Source organism: Oncorhynchus masou, chromosome 16 (assembly GCF_036934945.1).
Source record: "Oncorhynchus masou masou isolate Uvic2021 chromosome 16, UVic_Omas_1.1, whole genome shotgun sequence".
Lineage (NCBI taxonomy): Eukaryota > Metazoa > Chordata > Actinopteri > Salmoniformes > Salmonidae > Oncorhynchus > Oncorhynchus masou.
The window spans coordinates 43978790-44004254 of NC_088227.1; the positions used below are offsets into that span (position 1 = coordinate 43978790).

Consider the following 25465-nt stretch of genomic DNA (forward strand, 5'->3'; position numbering starts at 1 on the left):
TGTCTTAAAGCTCACACACGAGACATCTCACCTTCTACACACAGTGAGAGGGGAAATAGACATTCAGCCAGGGTTGGGATGAATTCCATTTCAAATTGAATGTGAAATTCCAATTATCCTTTTGAATCAGTTTACTTCTGAATTGACTGAAATGGAAACCCCATCACAACGAAATGTGGGGCACTCCAGGCTAGGCTAATCAATGCATTTCAGATTATCCATCATTTTGTTACAACCTGATATTTGTTTTACTGTATATAGTAACAAATTGACTTGATAAGATGTATAGTTCATGGTAATTTTGTACATTTCTCCCGTATAACAAGCTTAATGGCACATCACACATTTAAGATGAAGGGGGAAATCTTTTTGTTTTTTTAAGAAATGCACATCTAATGAGAATAGTCACGTAAACAAAATAAACGCTATATATATGCACATATATATATACACACACACACACATATATACCCTATTCCATTATAATAGGGCACTACTTTAGACCAGAGCCCTATGGCACCATATTCCCCATGTAGTGCACTACTTTAGACCAGAGCCCTATGGCACCATATTCCCCATGTAGTGCACTACTTCTGACCAGGACCCATAGGAAATAGGGTGCATTTGGGGAAGCATACTTGCTTCTTCAAGTAGAAACAAAACAGGAGAACATAACAAATGGGCTTCACAGTGAGCGTTTCCACAGCAACACACTACATTACTACAACTTTCCTTAAATATTCTGAATTTTTTTTTGCATTTTTTTTTGGAAAGTTCAACTTGAAATGGCAATGGTCTACCCCAACTCAACCACCAAAATAATTTGTGTATATATATACTGCTCCAAAAAATAAAGGGAACACTAAAATAACACATCCTAGATCTGAATGAATGAAATATTCTTATGAAATACTCTTTTCTTTACATAGTTGAATGTGCTGACAACAAAATCACACAAACATGATCAATGGAAATCAAATTTATCAACCAATGGAGGTCTGGATTTGGAGTCACACTCAAAATTAAAGTGGAAAACCATACTACAGGCTGATCCAACTTTGATGTAATGTCCTTAAAACAAGTCAAAATGAGGCTCAGTAGTGTGTGTGGCCTCCACGTGCCTGTATGACCTCCCTACAACGCCTGGGCATGCTCCTGATGAGGTGGCGGATGGTCTCCTGAGGGATCTCCTCCCAGACCTGGACTAAAGCATCCTCCAACTCCTGGACAGTCTGTGGTGCAACGTGGCGTTGGTGGATGGAGCGAGACATGATGTCCCAGATGTGCTCAATTGGATTCAGGTCTGGGGAACGGGCGGGCCAGTCCATAGCATCAATGCCTTCCTCTTGCAGGAACTGCTAACACACTCCAGCCACATGAGGTCTAGCATTGTCTTGCATTAGGAGGAACCCAGGGCCAATCGCACCAGCATATGGTCTCACAAGGGGTCTGAGGATCTCATCTCGGTACCTAATGGCAGTCAGGCTACCTCTGGCGAGCACATGGAGGACTGTGCGGCCCCCCAAAGAAATGCCACCCCACACCATGACTGACCCACCGCCAGACCGGTTATACTGGAGGATGTTGCAGGCAGCAGAATATTCTCCACGGCATCTCCAGACTCTGTCACGTCTGTCACATGTGCTCAGTGTGAACCTGCTTTCATCTGTGAAGAGCACAGGGCGCCAGTGGCGAATTTGCCAATCTTGGTGTTCTCTGGCAAATGCCAAACGTCCTGCACGGTGTTGGGCTGTAAGCACAACCCCCACCTGTGGACGTCGGGCCCTCATACCACCCTCATGGAGTCTGTTTCTGACCGTTTGAGCAGACACATGCACATTTGTGGCCTGCTGGTGGTCATTTTGCAGGGCTCTGGCAGTGCTCCTCCTTGCACAAAGGCGGAGGTAGCGGTCCTGCTGCTGGGTTGTTGCCCTCCTACGGCCTCCTCCACGTCTCCTGATGTACTGGCCTGCCTCCTGGTAGCGCCTCCATGCTCTGGACACTACGCTGACAGACACAGCAAACCTTCTTGCCACAGCTCGCATTGATGTGCCATCCTGGATGAGCTGCACTACCTGAGCCACTTGTGTGGGTTGTAGACTCCGTCTCATGCAACCACTAGAGTGAAAGCACCGCCAGCATTCAAAAGTGACCAAAACATCAACCAGGAAGCATAGGAACTGAGAAGTGGTCTGTGGTCCCCACCTGCAGAACCACTCCTTTATTGGGGGTGTCTTGCTCATTGCCTATAATTCCCACATGTTGTCTATTCCATTTGCACAACAGCATGTGAAATGTTTTGTCAATCAGTGTTGCTTCCTAAGTGGACAGTTTGATTTCACAGAAGTGTGATTGGAGTTACATTGTGTTCTTTAAGTGTTCCCTTTATTTTTTGAGCAGTATATATATATATATATATATATATATATATATATACATACACACACACACAGTATATGGACACTCCTTCAAATTAGTGGATTCGTCTTTGTCGGCCACACTGTTGCTGACAGCTGTATAAAATCAAGCCCTCAGCCATGCAATCTCCATAGACAAACATTGCCAGTAGAATGACCCTTACTGAAGAGGTCAGTGACTTTCAACGTGGCACCATCACAGGATGCCACCTTTCCAACAAGTCAGTTTATCAAATTTCTGCCCTGCTAGAGCTGCCCCGGTCAACTGTAAGTGCTGTTATTGTGAAGCAGAAACGTCTAGGAGCAACAACGGCTCGGCCGCAAAGTGGTAGGCCACACAAGCTCACAGAACAGGACCGCCGAGGGCTGAAGCTCTTTAAAAAAAATTGTCTGTCCTCGGTTGCAACACTCACTACCAATGGAAGTCCCCGCAGCAATGTTCCAACATCTAGTGGAAAGCCTTCCCAGAAGAGTGGAGGCTGTTATAGCAGCAATGTTCCTACATCTAGTGGAAAGCCTTCCCAGAAGAGTGGAGGCTGTTATAGCAGCAATGTTCCTACATCTAGTGGAAAGCCTTCCCAGAAGAGTGGAGGCTGTTATAGCAGCAATGTTCCAACATCTAGTGGAAAGCCTTCCCAGAAGAGTGGAGGCTGTTATAGCAGCAATGTTCCAACATCTAGTGGAAAGCCTTCCCAGAAGAGTGGAGGCTGTTATAGCAGCAATGTTCCAACATCTAGTGGAAAGCCTTCCCAGAAGAGTGGAGGCTGTTATAGCAGCAATGTTCCTACATCTAGTGGAAAGCCTTCCCAGAAGAGTGGAGGCTGTTATAGCAGCAATGTTCCTACATCTAGTGGAAAGCCTTCCCAGAAGAGTGGAGGCTGTTATAGCAGCAATGTTCCTACATCTAGTGGAAAGCCTTCCCAGAAGAGTGGAGGCTGTTATAGCAGCAATGTTCCTACATCTAGTGGAAAGCCTTCCCAGAAGAGTGGAGGCTGTTATAGCAGCAATGTTCCTACATCTAGTGGAAAGCCTTCCCAGAAGAGTGGAGGCTGTTATAGCAGCAATGTTCCTACATCTAGTGGAAAGCCTTCCCAGAAGAGTGGAGGCTGTTATAGCAGCAATGTTCCTACATCTAGTGGAAAGCCTTCCCAGAAGAGTGGAGGCTGTTACAGCAGTAAAGGGGGAGGGGGACCAACTCCATATTAATGCCCATGATTAGGGAATGAGATGTTCGACGAGCAGGTGTCCACATACTTTTGGTCATGTGGTGTATCCAAGTTAATATTTCTGGCTGTTTATCAAAGTTCTCTGGCTAACTCTTTGATTTTACTTCATAGTATACCCCTCTGGTCCCAGATCAGTTTGTGCAGTCTTGCCAACGCCTATGGTCATTGACAGTAGTTGGTCAGGAACAGATCTGGGATCAAGCTAAGTCCATACACTGTCCGTCCGAGGGGCCTTTCTCAACGAGACCAGCTTCAGGAGTCAGATGTTTTGGACCGTAAGCAGATAGAAATACCCTGAATAGAGCAGACATTAAATTGTTCTACATAGCATATTTCTATCTGAACGTTCCAAAACGCTGTGTCCTGCCCCCCAGGTTGTAATGGAGATATAAGGGGTTGAGGAGGAGAGATGGAAGATGAAGTGGACAGTAGAGAGTTTGGAATTGTAGACTAGACTGGTACAGATGTAGGATCTTAATTTGATTACTTTTGTCGCTGACAATTTTCCAAGCAAACTTGTGTACAAGTTTTAAAAAAAAAATCAAGCTTCTAAAATGTTTAATTTCCACTTTGAAATGTCAGACTTGATTTGCCCTGAAGAGAAAAAATAAATAAAAAAATAAAAAAATCAACCCCTACAAAAAAAATGTCCATGAATTATAATCCACATTTCCTGTTGCAAGCAGGAATATTTTCCTGCTGTAGCAAAACTGGTTCAAATGAAGGTCCTACATCTGTAAGAAGAGGTCAACTAGTGGTTGTAAGCCATAATGTGCAATGATGTTTGAAGGAGCTGTAGGGCACAGTTGGCGTGTGTAAGAAAACAGCACATGGTGGAGAATGCAGCGTTTTGGGCTTTAGGGGAATGTTAAAGTAGTTCATGGGGCGGCAGGTAGCCTAGTGGTTAGAGCGTTGGACTAGTAACCGGAAGGTTGAGAGTTCAAACCCCCGAACTGACAAGGTACAAATCTGTCGTTCTGCCCCTGAACAGGCAGTTAACCCACTGTTCCCAGGCCGTCATTGAAAATAAGAACGTGTTCTTAACTGACTTGCCTGGTTAAATAAAGGTAAAATTAAAAAATGTGTCTGGCAACAACAACAATCTAAATAGCTTCCTCCTTCCAACTCTGTTTCCAAAGGTATAAAAACATAAGAATAAACACAAACATTTTATATTTTGCATGATTCTACATAGCAGTCGCAGAAGATCTTTGACAAAATAACAAAAACAATCTAGGATTTATCTTTTATTTACATGTTAAATGTATGTCCCAGCTCTTCTCCTTATCTGAGCAAACACCAACTCTCCTTCTTTACTCTGGCTGTCCCACCTCCCTGTCTTCCTCCTCCTCATGGGCACATGGCCTCTGAACTTTGACCCATCCGTCGGTGGCGAGGCCATGTTTCTTCTGGTGTCGTTTGTAGTTGTCCCAGTGTCCCGTGGTGTAGCCACACTGCTGGCACTTATAAGGCTTCTCTCCCGTGTGTCTCAGCATGTGTCTCTTCAGATTCATACTCTGGTTACAGCTGTAGCTACACACTGCGCACTGGAACGGCTTGGCGCCCGAGTGGACTCGTTGGTGACGTTTTAAGTTAGCCAGGTTCCCACAGGCGTAGTCACACAGGTGGCACTTGTACGGCTTCTCGCCCGTGTGCACGCGGTGATGGCGTTTCAGGTTGTCGAAGTGGGCGGAGGCGTAGTCGCACTGAGGGCACTTGTACGGCTTCTCTCCGCTGTGCGTCTTCATGTGTCGCGCCAGGTGGTTGGGGTAGTGGGTGAGGAAGGGACAGGCACTGCAGGTGTAGACCTTGTCCCCACGCTCCCCGGGGCTGTTGGGGCCAGACGAGTCCTTGTTCAGCATGTCCAGGGTGCACTTGGCACAGATCTGGGTGGTGGAGCCGTCCTCGTCCTCCATGGGGATACCACAGAGACGACAGGTGAAGAGGAAAGGGAGAGGAGGGAGCGTATCCTCGGACTTCACTCCCACCACAGCCCCAACCCCGGACTCAGCCCCAGGTCCACAGCCAGGCACCTCCAGAAGTCTTGAGGGATGGTGCTCAGGGAGTTCTGGTGGTGGTACCCTCAGTCCATCAGAGCATGGCAGGTAGTCTCTGTTATAGCCCCCTACGTGGAGGTTCAGGTCAGGCCTTAGGGCTTCTGGAACGAGAGCAGACGTGGGAGAAACAAGCAAGTTATAATATATATATAATATATTATAACTTGGGAGAAACAAGCAAGTTATTTATATATATATATATATATATATATATATATATATATAATATATTATAACTTGGGAGAAACAAGCAAGTTATTTATATTTATATTATATATATATATATATATATATATATATATATATATATATTTATATTATATTTATATATATATATTTATATTATATTTATATATATATATATATATATATATATATTTATATTATATTTATATATATATATATATATTTATATTTTTATATTATATATATATATATTTATATTTTTATATTATATATATATATATTTATATTATATATATATATATATTTATATATATATACTTATATATATATATATATATACTTATATATATATATACACACACATATACATATACACACATATACATATACACACATATACATATACACACATATACATATACACACATATACATATACACACATATACATATACACACACATATACATATATATCTAAAATTGTCTAAAATATATAAAAATACAGACAATATACGTTTAGGAGGATATACATGAACACATCTTTAAACAATTCCAGGCCTGAATCTTTAGTTCACGTTTTTCAAATCAAATCAAGTTAAATGGAAAGCCTTGACAGTACCTTCAGCTGGCACATTAGGCTCCTCCTCCCGCTGCCTCTTCAGACCAGAGGGACCAATAGGAGGTCCACTAGCAGGTCTGACTGCTTCCTGTCCCACCACATGCATCCTCTGATGCCTTTTCAGGTTGCCTAGGGAACTGCAGGCGAAGGAGCAGGAGTCACAGCTGTATGGTTTCTCCCCAGTGTGAATCCTCAGGTGTCTCTGCAGGTTGACCAGCTGGGCCGAGGCGTAGGTACACAGGGGACAACGGTACGGCTTCTCCCCGTTGTGAGTCTTCATGTGCCTCTTGACGTGATTGGCATAGCGTGAGGAGAACCCACACAACTGGCAGGAGTGGCGCTTGGAGGAAGGACCGTCGTCGCCCATTATGAAGTTATCGTCCGTTCCATCAGCGCCGTCCAACCCGCCTCCGTCCCCTTCCTCGCTATCGTCCGCTTGTGATCGCGAACCGGAGCGAAAACCTCTGAATTCCCCCCTTTCTCCCTTGCAGCAGCGGTGACAGTAGGGTCCCACTAGGTCCAGACCACAGCCCCGGCAGGACAAGTAGGGAGGCTCGTGGTCGGGCTGGGACCCAGGGCCCTGCTCCTGGTCACACTGCCCAGCCATACTGAGACTGCTGAAGGCACAACTCTCCTCATCACCCAGAGGGTACACAGAGATCTCAGCTGCTACAGGGGGAGAGAACAGCAGTATAAGGAACAGGCCAAACAATAGGAACACCTTACTCATATCGGAGTTGCATCCCCCCCTCAATTTGTCAGGACATGGACTCTACAAGTTGTGGGAGAGGGAGGTTGGGATGGGGGAAGGATAGGTGGAGTTCGAGATGGGAATTTGGCATTTGACTGTTTGAGCACTCGCCTGAAAAACATTTCTCATTTATCTTAAATGCCAACAGATCGCATTTTATCATAACCTTTGGCAGTGCCTTAGACCTCGGGAGGGCTGAATAAATTAATGTGAAATGGCACTAGCTTTTCTATTATATATATATATACACACACACAAAAACACACAGTACATACAATAATATAAATATATATAAATAGAAAAGCTAGTGCCATTTCACATTAATTTATTCAGCCCTCCCGAGGACTAAGGCACTGCAACGCAGCTTAAGGCATTACATGGCTCATCGAGACCGAGGGTGTACAGTCTGAACGCAGTTGAGTGAAAGAGAGTAGATGGGGGGAATTTTGGGAGAAGAACGGCGTGATGCTTGGCTTGGTTTCTTTTGTTGTTGTGTCACCACAAAAAAAGGAGGACACTAGAGTCAAAGTAAATTAACTTCAAGATAATTTTACTTGCCCATTCAGGCAACCCACAAAGCACATTCCACCAAATAGTTTTATAGTGTTTGATATTATTATATTTCTATTTGAAAAAAAGATTGTACCTTATATATATATATATATATGGAGTATTCATACTCTGAAAGGAGATAAGGCATCAGGCTAAAACCCAACTAGGTTAACATGAAGGTGATGCAGATAACTCAGACATAGCCTCAAGCCGCGTTGTCACACTCCCTGTCCCTTGCAATTCAACAATGCCCAACGAACCCAAAAGGTTCTTTAAAAGAGACACCTAATTAATGAAAATAAGCACGCACTGTGCGTTTGCGTGCCGGTGTATGTGTCGGGAAAGGGAGGGTGGTGTCAAATACGATACAGGAAAGAGAAATGGTCAAAATATCCCCTCCGGTAGGCAAACCCAGGAACCTCAAATCCCAGGTGAGCTACGAACCCTGTTACGTAAAATGTACTATTTAAAAAATTGACACGCGTTCGCTCCAATGTTTTGTTAATTAACTCAGCACTAATTTAATATTTCTTTATCTTGCTTGTTAAAAAATCTATTTTTGTTGTTGTCTAAAACAGTTGTGTTGAAAACTTTCATTTTAGCACATATCTAACCAAGTTAGCAAGCATGACATTTTCTTTATACTACATACAGGTCCAGCAAGCAAGGAATGATGATGACGATGATGACGATTGTGTTTCACTTGGATGCTTCATGTACAACACTGCTACTTTTTATTTGTTGATGACAACGTCAATGTAACTCGGCACTGTGTGGATCAGTCCGAGCACAATTTGGATAATAATGACAATAAGAAAACGTCATAGAGATGGGAGGAAGCGTACTGAATTAATACATAAAGGTTTAGAATGTTTAGAATGCTCTCTGGATCTTTTAAACAGCGACATTCTGGCGTGTGCAGGTATTATACATTAGCAACATGGCAGTTTTCCCAGAGCTGGCGATAACAGCAGCCAAGGAGGTTAGCCAACTTTATGTTTGTGCTCTAATTACACAGATGACTTCAGCCATATGAAAAGCCTTCCATCATTTCGCTTCTCATCCAACTGGCGTTAGCTAGCGAGCCGCCCGCTAGCGAGCAGCAAGCCACTACTGTTGCAAAGCAACTGAATTGCACCGGTTTTACAACTCAGATTCTTCTGAAATGCTACAAAGAAAATGTAGCACATTGTTGTTTTTTTTAATTGGGCAGAAATGTGCTGTAAAGTGTAAATTTAACCTTAACTTGTCTACAAAACGTACTCAGTCCAAATGGATCTAAATCCAACTGTCACAAATTGTCAGATCATATCAAGTTGTATTTCAGACATGGAATGCAACAATGTGCTTGACAGGAGGGGGGGGGGGGCAGAAATATTTACTACACAAACATGATTAAACAAATATTTGAAAAAACAAGAGCTGAAGAAAATAAATAACGGATGACACTAATGTCAGGAAATCCGGTAGAGTAGTTCTCGGTGGGGTGGCAGGACGTGTCATGACGAGAGGCGGGGAGTGTGCAGTGTACCTCCAAGTTGATTGGCCAATTGTCATCGACTTTGGCGTCAGATAACAGTATGGTGGGTAGGGATATTATTTTAAATTTAACATTGGAGTTTGACCAGGACTATAAAGCACCACCATATAAATGCTAAACTGATTCCAGAACAGTAGCAATCTCCTCAGAGACACTTTATAAATTCGGGGCCAGGTCTCCCTCCCTCAGAGATTTGACCTAATTGTGACTAAACTGGTCAAATAAAACTTTAATAAATATATATATATATATATTTTTTTTAAAGTACCAACCTGAGTACTTGTCGTCCAGGCCTAGGATCTTGTCATGGTCGGCATCACAAAACTCAAGGTCGTGTCCCAGAAGGAAATCTGCCTCCAAGGTGAGGATTCCTGGAGCGACAATGGTCACTACACCATCTTCAGAATCCACTGCAACACAGAGCAACAACTCCATCGAACATACGCTATCGATAACTAAACAACAATAGAAAAACATGGAAAAGTGTTGCTCCCATGTCTGCTCTTATCTCTGCTCGTGATACATTTTCCACCAAATCACAATAAATATGTTTATGTCATTGTGTGCATAAACATTTGTTTACATCCCTGTTTGTGGGCATTTAATATTTTGCCAAGATAAAAATCGATCAACCTGACTGGTGTGGCATATCAAGAAGCTGATTAAAACAGCATGCTCATTACACAGGTGCACCTTGTGCTGGGGACAATAAAAGGCCACTAAAATGTGTAGTTATATCACAACACAATGTCACAGATGTCTCAAGTTCAGGGAGCGTGCAATTGACATGCTGACTGCAGGAATGTCCACCAGATCTGTTGCCAGAGAATTTAATGTTAATTTCTCTACTATAAGCCGCCTCCAACATCATTTTAGAGAATTTAGCAGTACATCCAACTGGCCTCACGCAACAGTTCTTCCATGGCCTGCATCCTCACCAGATATGTCACTCATTGAGCATGTTTGGGATGCTCTGGAGCGGAGTGCACATTTGTGTGTTCCGGCTCCTGCCAATTTCCAGCAACTTCACACAGCCACGGAATAGGAGTGGGACAACATTCCAAGGGCCACAATCAACAACCTGATCAACTCTATGTGAAGGAGATGTGTCGTGCTGCATGAGGCAAATGGTGATCACACCAGATACTGACTGGTTCCCTGATCCACACCCGTACCTTTAACGCACAAAAGTATGTGGACACCCCTTCAAATTAGTGGATTCAGCCAAATCCGTTACTGACAGGTTTTCCTTCCAGTTCTCTGCTGCCAATGACTGGAACAAATTGCAAAAAGCACTGAAGCTGGAGTCTTATATCTCCTCTAACTTTAAGCATCAGCTGTCAGAGCAGCTTATTGATCTCTGTACCTGTACACAGCCCATCTATCACTCCAGTGTTAATGCTAAATTGTAATTATTTCACCACTCTGGGCTATTTATTGCCTTACCTCCCTAATCTTACTACATTTGCACACACTTTATATAGACTTATCTATTGTGTTATTGACTGTGTTTTTGTAACTCTGTTTGTGTCAAACTGCTTTGCTTTATCTTGACCAGAGGTCGTAGCTGTAAATGACAACTTGTTCTCAACTGGCCTACCTGGTTAAATAGAGTAAATAATAAATAGAAACAGGTCAATAAAAATCAAGCACACAGCCATGCAATCTCAGACAAACACTGGCAGTAGGACTGGCCTTACTGAAGAGCTCGGACTTTCAACGTGACACCGTCATAGGGTGCCACCTTTCCAACAGGTCAGTTTGTTACATTTCTGCCCTGATAGAGCTGCCAGGGTTAACTGCAAGTGCTGTTATTGTGAAGTGGCAACGCCTAAGAGCAACAACGGCTCAAACGCAAAGTGGTAGACGACACAAGCTCCCAGAACGGGACCGGCGAGTGCTGAAGCACGTAAAAATAGTCTGTCCTCAATTGCAAACACTCACTGCCGAGGTCCAAACTGCCTCTGGAAGCAACGTAATAAGAACTATTCACCGGGAGCTTCATGACGTGGGTTTCCATGGCTGTCGGCTGGAGTGGTGTAAAACTCGCCACCATTGGACTCCGGAGTGGAAACGTGTTCTCTGGAGTGCCAACTAAGGTTCGGTGGAGGAGGAATAATGGTGTGGGGCTGTTTTTCATGGTTCGGGCTCCTTCGTTCCAGTGAAGGGAAATGTTAACGCTACAGCGTACAATGACATTCTAGATGATTCTGTGCTTCCAACTTTGTGTCAACAGTTTGGGGAAGGCCCTTTCCTGTTTCAGCATGACAATGCCCCCGTGGCACAAAACGAGGTCCATACAGAAATGGTTTGTCAAAAATCGGTGTGGAAGAACTTGACTGGCCTGCACAGAGCCCTGACCTCAACCCCATTGAACGCCTATGGGATGAATTGGAACGCCGACTGCGAGCCAGACCTAATCACCAGTGCCCGACCTCACTAATGCTCTTGTGCCTGAATGGAAGCAAGACCCTGGAGCAATGTTCCAACATCTAGTGGAAAGCCTTCCCAGAAGAGTGGAGGCTGTTATAGCAGCAATGTTCCTACATCGAGTGGAAAGCCTTCCCAGAAGAGAGGAGGCTGTTATAGCAGCAATGTTCCTACATCTAGTGGAAAGCCTTCCCAGAAGAGTGGAGGCTGTTATAGCAGCAATGTTCCTACATCTAGTGGAAAGCCTTCCTAGAAGAGTAGGAGGGACCAAATCCATACTAATGCCAATGATTTGAGGCATACTTTTGCTCTGTGACCAACAAATGCATTCTCAGTCATATGAAGATATTTGAAAATGTCAAATTTCCTCACATGAACTGTAATGCAGTAAAATCTTTAAAATTGTTGCATGTTACATTTCTATTTTTTGTCCAGTACAAAATAAATCCCAAATAAAGTAAAAATTTAAAAAAAAGTATCGTCCCTAATTTCCGACAAAAGGCCTACTACCCTTTGACAAATGTCACCAAAGACGATCATTACATGTAAGAGAATTGTATGCTGTAATTGCATTTCCTTCTTTATATTAAAATCAGGGAATGAAAACCAGAATAAGAAGTGAGAGTTTCTCAGTCCCATGATGCACCTGTACTGACCATGCCTTTTGGATGATAGCGGGTGAACAGACAGTGGCGGTTGATGCCAAAAAGATCAAGGACCTTCCTGTCATATCGGGTGTCCTGGAGAGCAGGCAGTGTGCATTCGACAATGTGTCAGACAGACCACACCACTGAGTTAAATCTGCTGCCCTCTAGTGGAGAATGTGATGCATAACAGTACATGACTGAACACGTCTGGTTGGTTCTCAAATGGCACCTACTCCCTAGGCAAGTAGATTCAGCTGCGGGACGGTTTTTGTCTGGGCATGATTATAATTTGTACATTACAAATTGACTACAGCTAAACTCCAAAATGAGATTGTTATGGCTTTATTCGTGGGAATACTGAGTGAACAGATTTCCTACATAAAACATATGTGTAGCTGAATTCCTTGAGATCCTAATCTGACCCGTGCCCTATGCACAGAGTGTACAAAACATTAAGAACACCTTCCTAATCTTGAGTGGGACCCCGTTATGCCCTCAGAAACAGAATCAATGTGTCAGGTATGGACTCCACAAGGTGTTCAAAGCGTTCTACATGGACGCTGGCCCATGTTGACGCCAACAGTTGTGTCAAGTTGGCTAGATGTCGACGATGTCTTTGATACACACGGGAAACTGTTGAATGTGAAAAACCCATCAGCGTTGCATTTCTTGGCACACTCAAACCGGTTTGGCTAATTCCAGTCCCCTTGTTTAGAGGGTCCGGGGGCCTCCCTGGGATAGTTGTTATATAGAAGGATCTACATTATTATTCTACAGTGAAGACGTCAAAACTATGAAATAACACATATGGAATCATGTACTGTAGTAACCAAGAAAGTGTTAAACAAATCTAAATATATTTTATATCTGAGATTCTTCAAATAGCCACTCTTTGCCTTGATAACAGCTTTGCACACTCTTGGCATTCTCTCAACCAGCTTCACCTGGAATGATTTTCCAACAGTCTTGAAGGAATTCCCATATATTCTGAGCACTTGTTGGCTGCTTGTCCTTCACTCTGCTGTCAACCTCATCCCAAACCATCTGAATTGGGTTGAGGTCAGGTGATTGTGGAGGCCAGGTCATCTGATGCAGCACTCAAGCACTCTCCTTCTTGGTCAAATATCCCTTGCACAACCTGGAGGTGTGATGGGCCATTGTCCTGTTGAAAAACACATGATAGTCCCACTAAGGCCAAATCAGATTGGATGTCGTATCGCTGCAGAATGCTGCGGTAACCATGCTGGTTAAGTGTGCCTTGAATTCTAAAACGATCCCTGACAATGTCACCAAGAAAGCATCCCCACACCATCACACCTCCTCCGTGCTTCACGGTGGGAACCACACATGCAGAGATCATCTGTTCACCTACTCTGTGTCTCAAAGACACAGCGGTTGGAACCAAGAATAGCACATTTGGACTCCAGACCAAAAGGACAGATTTCCACCGGTCTAATGTCCATTGCTTGTGTTTCTTGGCCTAAACAAGTCTCTTATTGATTTCCTTTGGTAGTGGTTTCTTTGTAGCAATTCGACCATGAAGGCCTGATTCACTCAGTGTCCTCTGAACAGTTGATGTGTCTGTTACTTGAACTCTGTAGCATGTATTTTTGTTACAGTCGGAGTTGATGGTAACTAATGAACTTATTCTCTGCAGCGGAGGTAACTCTGGGTCATCCTTTCCTGTGGAGGTCCTCACGAGAGCCAGTTTCAGCACTTAACTTTCAAAGTTGTTGACATTTTCCAGATTAGATTTGATTAGTTTTCCCCTTTGAATCACATTCTGTTGCATTCCATGTATGAAATGCGCTGTATAAATAAAGCTTAACCTGATGACATGTCATTTCCCATAGGCTATGTATAAGCTATCTGATAACATTCAAGTCATTTCCTGTCGGCTATTAGCTTCGTCTAACTATGGTTCCTTATCATTTTTTGGACATCATCTGTTCCTCAAAGATTATCACGTGAAAACAATTGTTTAACCATTGCCAGGTTCGCCAGTCAAATGCCTATTGGAGTAGGATGGTTTTCATCACAAAGTATGTTCATTTCACCATGTTAGATAACATTACCAAATCAGTTTACACCCTACAAAACATTCCAGTGAACTAATTATGTTGTGAATGAATGCTGTTGTGCCTGTATTTCAAAATGTGACTATCAGGTAGCCGGTGTACACAGACAGGACACAATGTAAAACAACAATGGCAGTATAATGCTTGTTTCCGCATACAGAATGGGAGCGACCGTCCCCGTTCCATACAGGGCCAATTCATAGTTGGCCTGATATCCAGACCGGTTTTCTTTTTCTCCTAACATTCCACTTTTTTTTTTTTGTATTCTTAGTTAATGTTTGGCATATGACAATGTTTGGAACGATACATAGCCTGGGTACCAGTCTGTTTGTGCTATAAGAATGAAAGTTTGATCCCTTACACTTGACAGATTGAGGATTCTGTTGTTTTCTTCTTGGCATCTTCCGGTCAGCCTCTCTCTTCTGGAAGACCTCAGGCACTATCAGCTCATGCTGCTTTCCAGGAAACTGTGCTTCTCCAGTGGTTCTAGACACAGATAAAAAAATAAAGAAAAAAAGATTGATAAATATATCTCAATCAGATATGCCAAAGCATTTAAGCAATTCAGGCATAATTGAACCTAGCTACATCTCTACATAGCGCTGGTAAAGGCACAGCTAACTAGCTAGCAACTGCGTGACACAGACCTAGGTAACAGCAGTACATCCATGATTAAAAATGCCTTGTTAACATTAGAGATAACCATAGCAAGCCATTTGGCTGAGTAAAGGGATGCGGCCAGATTAAATGGCTCTGTCCGGGGGATGTTGTTGCAGCTTGCTCACGGCCCTTAATGATCCTTTGTAGACAGCTAACTATCTAATTGTGTTATCTATCTAGCTAATAATGTTAGCATCAATGACTACACGTAACGTTACCAGGCTAATTTGACTGAAAGGCTACGGTTTCAAATTGAAGTGCAGTTTGTTATAAAAACAAAGTACACTTGCTAGTTAATGACAAGATGTAGACAACGATTACGATCCGTAACCTTAGCTGTAGAAAAAAACAAGTATGACTAACGTTAGTTATCAAGCTAACTTACCTAAATATCATAAATAAACCTCTCGTCTGTAGCCGTTTTCATCCAGTAACTCAACGCTCCATGTAAACGTTCATAAACGAGATCTAAATGACTGTGTCGAGATATCCGCCATTTTTTATGTGCAGCTGCGACAAAGAAAGACAATTAATGGTGTTTTTCATAACTTAATTGATTTTTTGATTTCCATTGTATACATTCTCTTCCGTTGTTACACGTGTTTCCGCATCCGAAATACATTTCCGGTCGACTGTTTCGTGGTACATGTAGTTTTATTTTATTTCCTTTCTGTTAAAAAATAGTTTCAGCCATTTGCAGCCTATTTAAATGGACATTTCAGGGACATTTCATTAATTATGTCCATAAAATGTAATGTGTGTTGTAAAAAGTGACTCGTTTCCCCACTACGAGAAAATACAAGCATTTGTGTATCTCACCTGAGTCTTTCTTTTTCCCAACGCAGTTAAGCCAAAACTACAGCCATTATTCAGAGGGGCGTTCTACTACTCTCCCATTGACGAGCTAACGTTGTCTCACTCACAGGCGATCAGCGCAGAGACAGTAGCCTTCCAAGGTAAGTATGGAAAGTGTAATTTAACAATTAACTGCCTCCCGTATTGCAGGCATTATTATTATCATGTTTGGTAACATTTGCCCATGTGTTTATTTTTAGAGTTTTAATTAGTTGTAGAAATGTCTCAGAACTACCGGGGTAAAGACAGTTTGAAGTTGGATATTCGACGGATATTCGCGTTTTCAAACCACTTGAGCCACAGACTCCAAATAAGTGTCATGATGTTGGAAAAATTGCACACAACATTGCACATGTCTTATGTTTATGATTCGGACATTCATTCGCTTTCCAAAGCTAATAAACATGTGGAAATGTGAGCATCATGTTGTATTCATAGATTAATTAGTTAGGGAGCGTAAACAAAGTACAAACTTTTTTTTTTACATTCTAATTTCAATAGCTCCTTGTTCATGTGACCTACTGACTTCAAACAAGGTTCATAATGTCCACTGACTATCCTATATTAGACACCCTTTGGTTTGTTCATTGTCATCTCACATGGTTTTACAATAATTTTTCAAACTTTCTAATTTCAATAGCTCCTTGGTCATGTGACCTACTGAACTCAAACACACTTTAGAATGTCCACGGACTAGCCTTATAGTGCACTCTCTTGTTTGTGTACTGTAAAATCACGCACATAACATACATGTTTCATTGTTTTACATTTAAATAGCTCCTTGGTCATGTCAATTAGACACCTAAGAAGTGTGCAGGGGATATACACCCATATTGCAGAACCTCTTCATGTAATAATAAATATATCCCATTTAGCAGACGCTTTTGTCCAAAGCGACTTACAAGTCGGCTGGGGCCACTACTTTTACATATGGGTGGCCCCAGTGGGAATCGAACCCACGACACTTGGCGTTGCAAGCGCCATGCTCTACCGTGCTCTACCGACTGAGCCACACAGGACACACATGTATCTTCTATATTGTTGTACATTAATATTAGTTTGACAGTTAGGGGGTTAAGTCCAGTGTTGTTTTTACCCTTTTCTTTAATATTTATCTATTATAATTGGTAGTTCTAAGTACTTATTTTCCCTGTTTTTTTTATATTTTTCCACAGTATTTAACATCGGTACACAATAGGACAGATAATATTTCCTTTCATCGTTAATATCAACCTTAAAGGAAAAGAGTTTTGTTATTAATTGTCCAAAGCGGGGATGGAGAGGGAGCTAGTGAGTTAGGCTGGTCAATACATATACTGAACAGGGATGGAGAGTGAGCTGGTGAGGTAGGCTGGTCAATATATATACTGAACAGGGATGGAGAGTGAGCTGGTGAGGTAGGCTGGTCAATATATATACTGAACAGGGATGGAGAGTGAGCTGGTGAGGTAGGCTGGTCAATATATATACTGAACAGGGATGGAGAGTGAGCTGGTGAGGTAGGCTGGTCAATATATATACTGAACAGGGATGGAGAGTGAGCTGGTGAGGTAGGCTGGTCAATATATATACTGAACAGGGATGGAGAGTGAGCTGGTGAGGTAGGCTGGTCAATATATATACTGAACAGGGATGGAGAGGGAACTGGTGAGGTAGGCTGGTCAATATATATACTGAACAGGGATGGAGAGTGAGCTGGTGAGGTAGGCTGGTCAATATATATACTGAACAGGGATGGAGAGTGAGCTGGTGAGGTAGGCTGGTCAATACATATACTGAACAGGGATGGAGAGTGAGCTGGTGAGGTAGGCTGGTCAATATATATACTGAACAGGGATGGAGAGGGAGCTGGTGAGGTAGACTGGTCAATATATATACTGAACAGGGATGGAGAGGGAGCTGGTGAGGTAGGCTGGTCAATATATATACTGAACAGGGATGGAGAGTGAGCTGGTGAGGTAGGCTGGTCAATATATATACTGAACAGGGATGGAGAGTGAGCTGGTGAGGTAGGCTGGTCAATATATATACTGAACAGGGATGGAGAGTGAGCTGGTGAGGTAGGCTGCAGTGGGTTTGCTGGTCAATACAGTATACTGAACATGTAACCACAGTAATGGTGGCCAGTAAATCAATGGATTGAACATTTTAGGAGTAATGGTTAAAGAGCTATTGAAATGTGAAAATGTAATTTGTCACTATGTCACCAACTACAGTTGGTGGGCGTAAGGAAAACTACAGGTGAATATTCGTTGAATATCCTACCTGAAACTGGCTTTACGTCTTATGCTTATTATTTATAATTGCTAATTTTTATTAGCAAATCATTCAATCGAAATACACTATGCTACAGCCATTGAATCTGTCTTTGAGCGTTAAGAGACGTTAATGGCTCGTTCTGCCTACGACATTATTATGTTATTATATTTTTCAATCTTGAAATACAAGGGTAAATGGTATTAATCAGTGACAGAAAGTCCCTTCCGGACTTGGAGAACGCTCAAAGCGTTGTAGAACGCCTCTGAATAACGGGGCGTGGTTTTGGCTTAACTGCGTTTGGAAAAAGAAGGCGCATCTCGCGTCACCTGTAGAAACGTACCATCTACATTTAATAGCGATTTCAAGACGTAGTACCGCCAGTCGATTGGAACCACGTAAGAATAAAACAATTCTTCTTCATATTGACCCCCATTGTAAAATAGGAAACTAAAACAGAAATAACAAAACATGCATGTAGCCAAGTCAATTTACATGTAGTCAAGTCAAATCCGCTAAGACATTATCCCAGCACATATCAAAGCTGCAGACTAAAGTTAAATCTAGACTTGGTTTCCTTTATCGTAATCGCTCCTCTTTCACCCCAGCCGCCAAACTACCCCTGATTCAGATGACCATCCTATCCATGCTAGATTACGGAGACGTAATTTATAGATCGGCAGGTAAGGGGGTTATCGAGCGGCTAGAGGTTCTTGACCATTCGGCCATCAGATTTGCCACCAATGCTCCTTATATGACACATCACTGCACTCTATACTCCTCTGTAAACTGGTCATCTCTGTATACCCGTCGCAAGACCAATTTGTTGATGCTTATTTATAAAACCCTCTTTGGCCTCACTCCCCCATATCTGAGATACCTACTGCAGCCCTCATCCTCCACATACAACACCCGTTCTGCTAGTCACATTCTGTTAAAGGTCCCCAAAGCAAACACATCTCTGGGTCGCTCGTCTTTTCAGTTTGCTGCAACTATCGACGGGAACGAGCTGCAACAAACACTCAAACTGGACAGTTTTATCTCCATCTCTTCATTCAAAGTCTGTCATGGACACTCTGACTGACAGTTGTGGCTGCTCTGTGTGATGTATTGTTGTCTCTACCGTCTTGCCCTTTGTACTGTTGTCTGTGCGCAATAATGTGTGTGCCCGTTTTCTGCTGCTACCATGTTGTCATGCTGTGCTGTTGTTTTAGGTTTCTCTTTATGTAGTGTTGCCTCGCTTGTCGTAATGTGTTGTGTCCTATATTTTTATTTTTATTTTTAATCCCATCACCCGTCCCCACAGGAAGCCTTTTGGTAAACTGTCATTGTAAATAAGAATTTGTTCATAACTGACTTGCCTAGTTAAATAATATATATATTTTAAAACTTGTTTAGTACAGTCCGTTTAATTTCACTCACTACTTGTAGCTGTATAGTCTGTTTCTTTCTGTTGTTCCTCTTGGCTAGTTTTAAATGTTCCCGTCGTTAGCTTGCTAGTACCCATGAGGGAAGCCCTACAATATTATATTTTCCTAAGTAGTGAGAACACTAGGGAGCAGGCAATGTTGACAAGTAATCTGTAGACATGTTGTAGTTTTATAATTGGCTAAAACAAGCAGACAACAATAACGTTTTGCGTTTGAAAATGGTATAGTTTTTTTTCTGTGAGTTAATGGGGAAACCTAAATTAACCACACGTTGATACCGACTAGGTTTTTGGGAATTAACAGGTAGCTAACATTACTCACTGGACTAGTCAGTTGTTCATAGAACATCAGTTTATGAATAACTATTTATTTGTATTATTGTGTCGACAACAACTGTAAAGTTTAGTCACGGTGTGGTTGGGCAAACAACAGGCATGCAAAGACTGGTGGGGTAGCATTTCATTAGATACTTAGAAGTCAAGCTAACTAAAACTACGTTTTATTAATCTAAACCAAAATCGATCTAGTTAGCGTTCATAAAATGTCATTCTAAAACAAATAAATGTAATTAATGAACTGCTATCTGTCGATGTGATTTTGTAACGTTAGCTTCACCCTACCGGACCGTTAGCAAGCTACAGCAAATAACTAACTACTGCAAAAAAATAACTTATGTGTTTGTATTTACTGAGTCCGATCCAGTGTTGCCAATTTATTTTCAGGGTAAGTTGCTAAGAGGCAGGTTGATTTGTTGCTAAAAGTTGCTTAATGACGTTGTGATGTCATTGCGTGATAACGTAAAACTGCGTCATTACGTAGAATACACAATAACGTTACTCAAATTGAACTGTACATCTCGGCAAAAAAAATATGATTTGACATTTTTTCGGGTACAGACTCTCACTCTTCTCTGTACTTCTCGCTGTACACTTTTGATTGAGACATGTTGATTGATGTTGTATGTTCTGTTCTGTTGTATGATCAAACATTCGTGACCAGCTATAGTCGTTGGGTTTGGCTCCTCAAACCTGTACTACTGCTGCTGCTGTCAGCCAACAATGATTTGCAATTTGCTGAAATTGCCGCTGGCCTACTGCTCACTTCACTCACAACGCACTATTGCAGCCGTGTTGTGACTGAGTTGTGTGACAGAGAAAATCGTTTTTGTGTCATTTAGAGGGAAAATGTGTGCATTTTACCGTTTGAGTCACTTTTCAAAAGTTGCTAAAAGTTCAAAAAAAAATTTGAAAGTAGATAAATTTGTTGCTAGGTGATGTTTGAAAGAAAAGTTGCCAGGGTTGTCTGAAAAGTTGGTAAATATACCCAACAAAATTGCTAAGTTGGCATCACTGAACGTGACTGGTGTATGTGTTTATATATATATATATACAGAGTCCGACCTCGTCAACATATGCAGTGGCATCAACTTGTGACTCCATGATGAGCAAATAAATATATTGGAGCTCGGTATAAACATTGTTTGTGTCTTGTTGTCACAGTTGGTGTGTTTTATAAGTCGGCTCCCACTTCTACTGTATTTGTCTCTATATTATGGAGCCTCAGTTGGTTGTTTATGCATGAATTCTAAATTTGGAGAAACTGATTTTTATTAGGGACGGTTGGGAATGTTCGGGGTAGGGGAGGGTTGTCAGTTTTTTTTTGCTTTGGAGTTAAAAAAAATGATTGCGTACATGGGAGGGTAGGTCATCCCCCCCCCCCTGGTTTACATTCACTCTTTAAGTGTTTACTATACACAGAGTGTACAAAACATTAAGAACGTCTCAATTCGTCTGGGCATGGGCTCTACAAGGTGTCAAGCGTTCCACATGGATGCTTGCCCATATAGACTTCAATGCTTCCCACAGTTTTGTCAAGTTGGGTGGTGGACCATTCTTGATACACACAGGAAACTGTTGAGTGTGCAAAACCCAGCAGCGTTGCAGTTCTTGACATACTCAAACCGGTGTGCCTGGCACCTACTACCATACCCCATTCAAAAGCACTTAAATCTTGTCTTGTCCATTCACCCTCTGAATGGCACACAAACACAATCCATGTCTCAAGGCTTAAAAATACTTCTTTAACCCGTCTCCTCCATTTCATCTATACTAATTGAAGTGTATTTAACAAGTGAAAACAACAAGGGATCATAGCTTTTGCCTGGATTCACCTGGTCAACCTATGTCATGGAAAGAGCAGATGTTCTTAATGTTTTGTCCACTCAGTGTATAATTTCTTCCATCCTAGACACAATTCCGCATCTACTGTAATGAAGCAGAGAATGGAATAGATCATTTAACATTTGCCAAAATGCAATTTGCTGGAAAACCCTGTTCTAAAATACGGAAAATGTAAATATGCAACAACTAGGATGAGTTGTTTTTAATATGACTAGGATGGTGCCTTTTGGCATCTGGACAACGAAAGAAAGTTGAAATGAAAATTAGTAGAACAGGAGCGAAAGACTGTGAAAATATGTTTTGGTTGCTAAGCCGCTCCTCTCTCTCCCACTGCTCCATGCAGCCTCAGTCTGCGAGTTGCCTAGCAACTAGGCTCCACTCTGGTTTGCCAGTTGCCCACTGACTAGAGACAGCCATTAGTTGAGGTATGAACGCTACTCTATAACTCTATAAACTTACAGTATATTACTATTTACTATTTTTTACGTTTGGGAGGGGGGGGGGGGCTTTTTTATTTTTATAAACTTGAGTTGGACCACTCCCCTTCCTCAGTAAATGTCTGTCCCTTAGTATGGAGGGGATGGTATGGGTGATTGACTGGTATCTGTTGGGGTTTGGTATTGTGTGGGGGGGGGTTGTTTGTGAAGGTTAGTATGCATGATCAATTGATGTGAAGGGACTGGGTGGATATAGTACCTTTTTGTTTGAGTGTTTTATTGATTGGGACAAAGTAGTAAAATGTTGGCTAATCACTGGCTAGCGTGTGTCCTATACAGACTAATCCTGCTGCTGACCTTGACACCAGTTTTAGTAGTACAGATCCCGGAGGCCCATTGGATGAAAACTATCAGCCGGGAACAAGCTCAACATCATCTGACTTGGATGAGGAAAAAGGACTTCATGAGGCTGGCAAGAGACAAAGTGTTCAGTCTGAGTCCAAGGTCATGCAGATCATGAAGTTCTGCCAGACCAGCTGCCATTGGCCCAACCAACACAAGACGATGCACACCAGCTGAAGAACATTCCGGACCCTGCCTGGAACATTCAGCCAACAAAACATCTATATTGTTGTACTGATGTAGTATAATGTAGAATACCTAGTATACTCACAACTGTAATGTTGATTTGAGTAGCAGCAGAAACCAATAGTGTTGACTTCCAAATGCTGGATTAATTCATTGTGATATTTAAGAAATCTAGTCAGAAGTAACTTGCTACAATCTTACTACTGAAAGAAAAAAACAATGATACAGAGAGACCAACCATTGACGTCATGGTTTGAACACACCCAGCACAAAAACAAAAAAAAATCCCAAATTCCTCTCATCACTCATAATTATTTAGGGAGACTGGGAAGACACTCCAAATAGTGTCTAGCTGTGAAGGTTACCTTTAAAATGTCTGTGCTGGGAAATGTATCAAGATCACCCATGTTGCACAAGCCTTAAACTTACATAAATATCTAAATAATAATAATAACTTACCTGACTTCCCTGTTAAACAACATTTAAGCCTATAGCCTGTCAGGTTGATTGCAGAATGTTAGCCTACATTTCTGAAATTGTTGATTATTTCATTTCAAATTTTTAACCCATTTGAACCTGAATGAATGAGACTGGCACTGTAATATTTGATGAGGCTGAGATATTTACGAATCGGAGAGGGACTCTTTTCTGCGTTATCCCATTGGTCAATGTCACTGCAGTGTGCCTCCTGCAGGCAGGCGGATCGTTGCACCCCTCCCTCCCCAACACGCCTGCTGCTACTGGAATAACCGGGAAGCGCGCTCTTACAACGGGGATCTCCTCCGCAACGTCATTCGCTAAAACCATTTCTCGAACGGTGGGATCTTGCGACGTATTGTAGCTAAGCTTTGATGGCCAGATATGTTGTAGAACAGTGTGAGGGTTGGTGCTGTTCGAGGGGAGGAGCTAGTTTTAATTCTGGACTTCAAATACAACATGCTGGAGAGAGGTAAGGTGCCGCTATAATCAATATAAATATAATAGTGATGTGCGTAATGTCATTGTCACTGGTTTCGAATCAGAAACCGCTATGATGTAGAACGGGATGAATGTAACGTATTTCTTTGTTTATTATGAATTAGGTGGAATACGTAGTAACCTTGCCACTCCCTGCAGTGATGGTGCGCTGGTCAGACCCCTTATTAATAATGGATAGGCGGTGTGATGATACGGTGTTTATAAAACGAGCCTTTGAATGGTGCAATATTGTAGGCCTATCATTCGATGCGCCTCAAAGGGGTTCTAAATAAGTTCACGTTTCTCCCCCAAAATATGCCAAAAAAAACAACATAATTGGCATATAATCTGACATTAAATAATATACGATCATTTCTAGGCTACGAATGATTGTAGCCTATCAAAAAATGGACCACGACATTTGATTAGACTGGGAATCAGTGATTTAATGTCTGCTCGGAGAAAGGGGAGCCGTGGTTTGCGCGGGGCATGGGACGTGTGTTGCGGCTCGCAGGCGATCCTGTGGACATGTCATCAAAACCCGCATTGCTGATGTGCACTGTCCCGTGGATGGATAATTATGTGCACTATTTAATAGCTAGGGTGTCATGGTCTGCTCCCCAGTGCAGATGCCTACGTTGTGTTGAAAACTGACCTTCGGGTTAGCCAGTGATTGCATAGCAACAGCTTTTAGTAGCCTATTCGGTTAACAAGTGTCACAACAGTCTTACTTTATAGCCTACCTACCTGAGCTGTTGCTTGCTCCGGGAGAGCAAACTATTTTATCAATCTATAGTCTATAACTCCCTATCCCTAAGCGTTGAGAATGGCACGAAAAACAGCCTATGCTATTTTACCAACCTCAACAGTTAAAGGGGCAAACATATTTTGATCCAACTCTCTATCTTATCTATCTATCCCTAAAGCTTTGATAAAATAGCAGAGTTGGAATCATTTTAACAACAGGCTATGCCTTAGCCGACCTCAACAGTTTTTGTCGTGCCGTTAAAAAAAAAGAGGAGCAAACAGATTCTGGACTGTTGGTCTTGTTACGTAATAACCCATCTGTCATTCTGTCACTTTACTGTAGAGCATCATGGAAGAGCTAGTGCACAACCTGTATAGGTCTACTATAGCCACATAAAAAAAAAATGTAAATGGAGATTGGAATGATTCACTCAGTCAGAATAACAATATTGATTATTTAAAAAAAAATGGATTATAGTTATTGATTTAGTTTCATACATGTTCTATTATGTTTATCAGTTAGTGAGCTTGTAATGGCAAACCATGTATGTTTAATATCATCACTGTAGCTCTGTCTGGTTAATAATGTAGATAGACTAAGTCTACTGTATCATATTTCTGTCTGCACTGTGCCACGTGGTTTGCTTTATTACATAACTGCAGTGTACGTAAGATCTTCTCTGGGGTGATATCACCGGACACCTTTTCAGCTGGAGGTCAAATGTCACGCTGTAGTATCATCACACGCAGCCACGTTCAAGGTGTGTTCATGTTGGCCAAAACAACCTCCCATGTTATACAGTAGGCATGTATAGAGGCAGGACGCACCTAACTTTTAAGTGTCATTTGAAA

The 25465-nt window shown here is 42.0% G+C and overlaps 2 protein-coding genes across 4 annotated transcripts in view; one reads left to right on the forward strand and one right to left on the reverse strand.

The window, feature by feature from the left end:
• Positions 1-3483: 3483 nt before the first annotated feature.
• Positions 3484-15750, reverse strand: znf513a (zinc finger protein 513a). Of its 2 annotated transcripts, none has more exons than XM_064991751.1 (5): positions 15549-15750; positions 14865-14989; positions 9621-9758; positions 6506-7171; positions 3484-5801 (listed from the first exon to the last, which is right to left on the reverse strand). In XM_064991751.1, exons 1-5 carry the CDS (start codon positions 15557-15559, stop codon positions 4957-4959), a joined length of 1785 nt encoding a protein of 594 aa, XP_064847823.1. In that variant the 5' UTR covers positions 15560-15750; the 3' UTR covers positions 3484-4956. The 2 variants fall into 2 exon arrangements, with proteins under 2 accessions (XP_064847823.1, XP_064847822.1); XM_064991750.1 differs by having other exon boundaries at positions 3485-5801; positions 6506-7174.
• A 261-nt stretch (positions 15751-16011) lies between these two features.
• The window catches only part of si:ch211-278j3.3 (E3 ubiquitin-protein ligase RNF19A), a 63267-nt gene continuing 53813 nt past the window's right edge, over positions 16012-25465 (forward strand). Inside the window, exons 1-3 of one of the 2 annotated variants that reach the window (XM_064991753.1) lie at positions 16012-16119; positions 22228-22309; positions 22690-23858. The gene's annotated coding sequence lies outside the window, so the exon portion shown is untranslated. The remainder of the gene's footprint in view (positions 16120-22227; positions 22310-22689; positions 23859-25465) is intronic. The other variant, XM_064991752.1, reaches the window with a different exon arrangement.

Bases quoted from the DNA above. Each gene is read 5' to 3' on its own strand.
- znf513a (XM_064991750.1), bottom strand. The intron at 7,175-9,620 runs GTTGGTACTTTA...CTCCCCCTGTAG, and splicing joins CCTGGACGACAAGTACTCAG to CAGCTGAGATCTCTGTGTAC. The intron at 5,802-6,505 runs GTACTGTCAAGG...CTCTCGTTCCAG, and splicing joins GCCTAATGTGCCAGCTGAAG to AAGCCCTAAGGCCTGACCTG.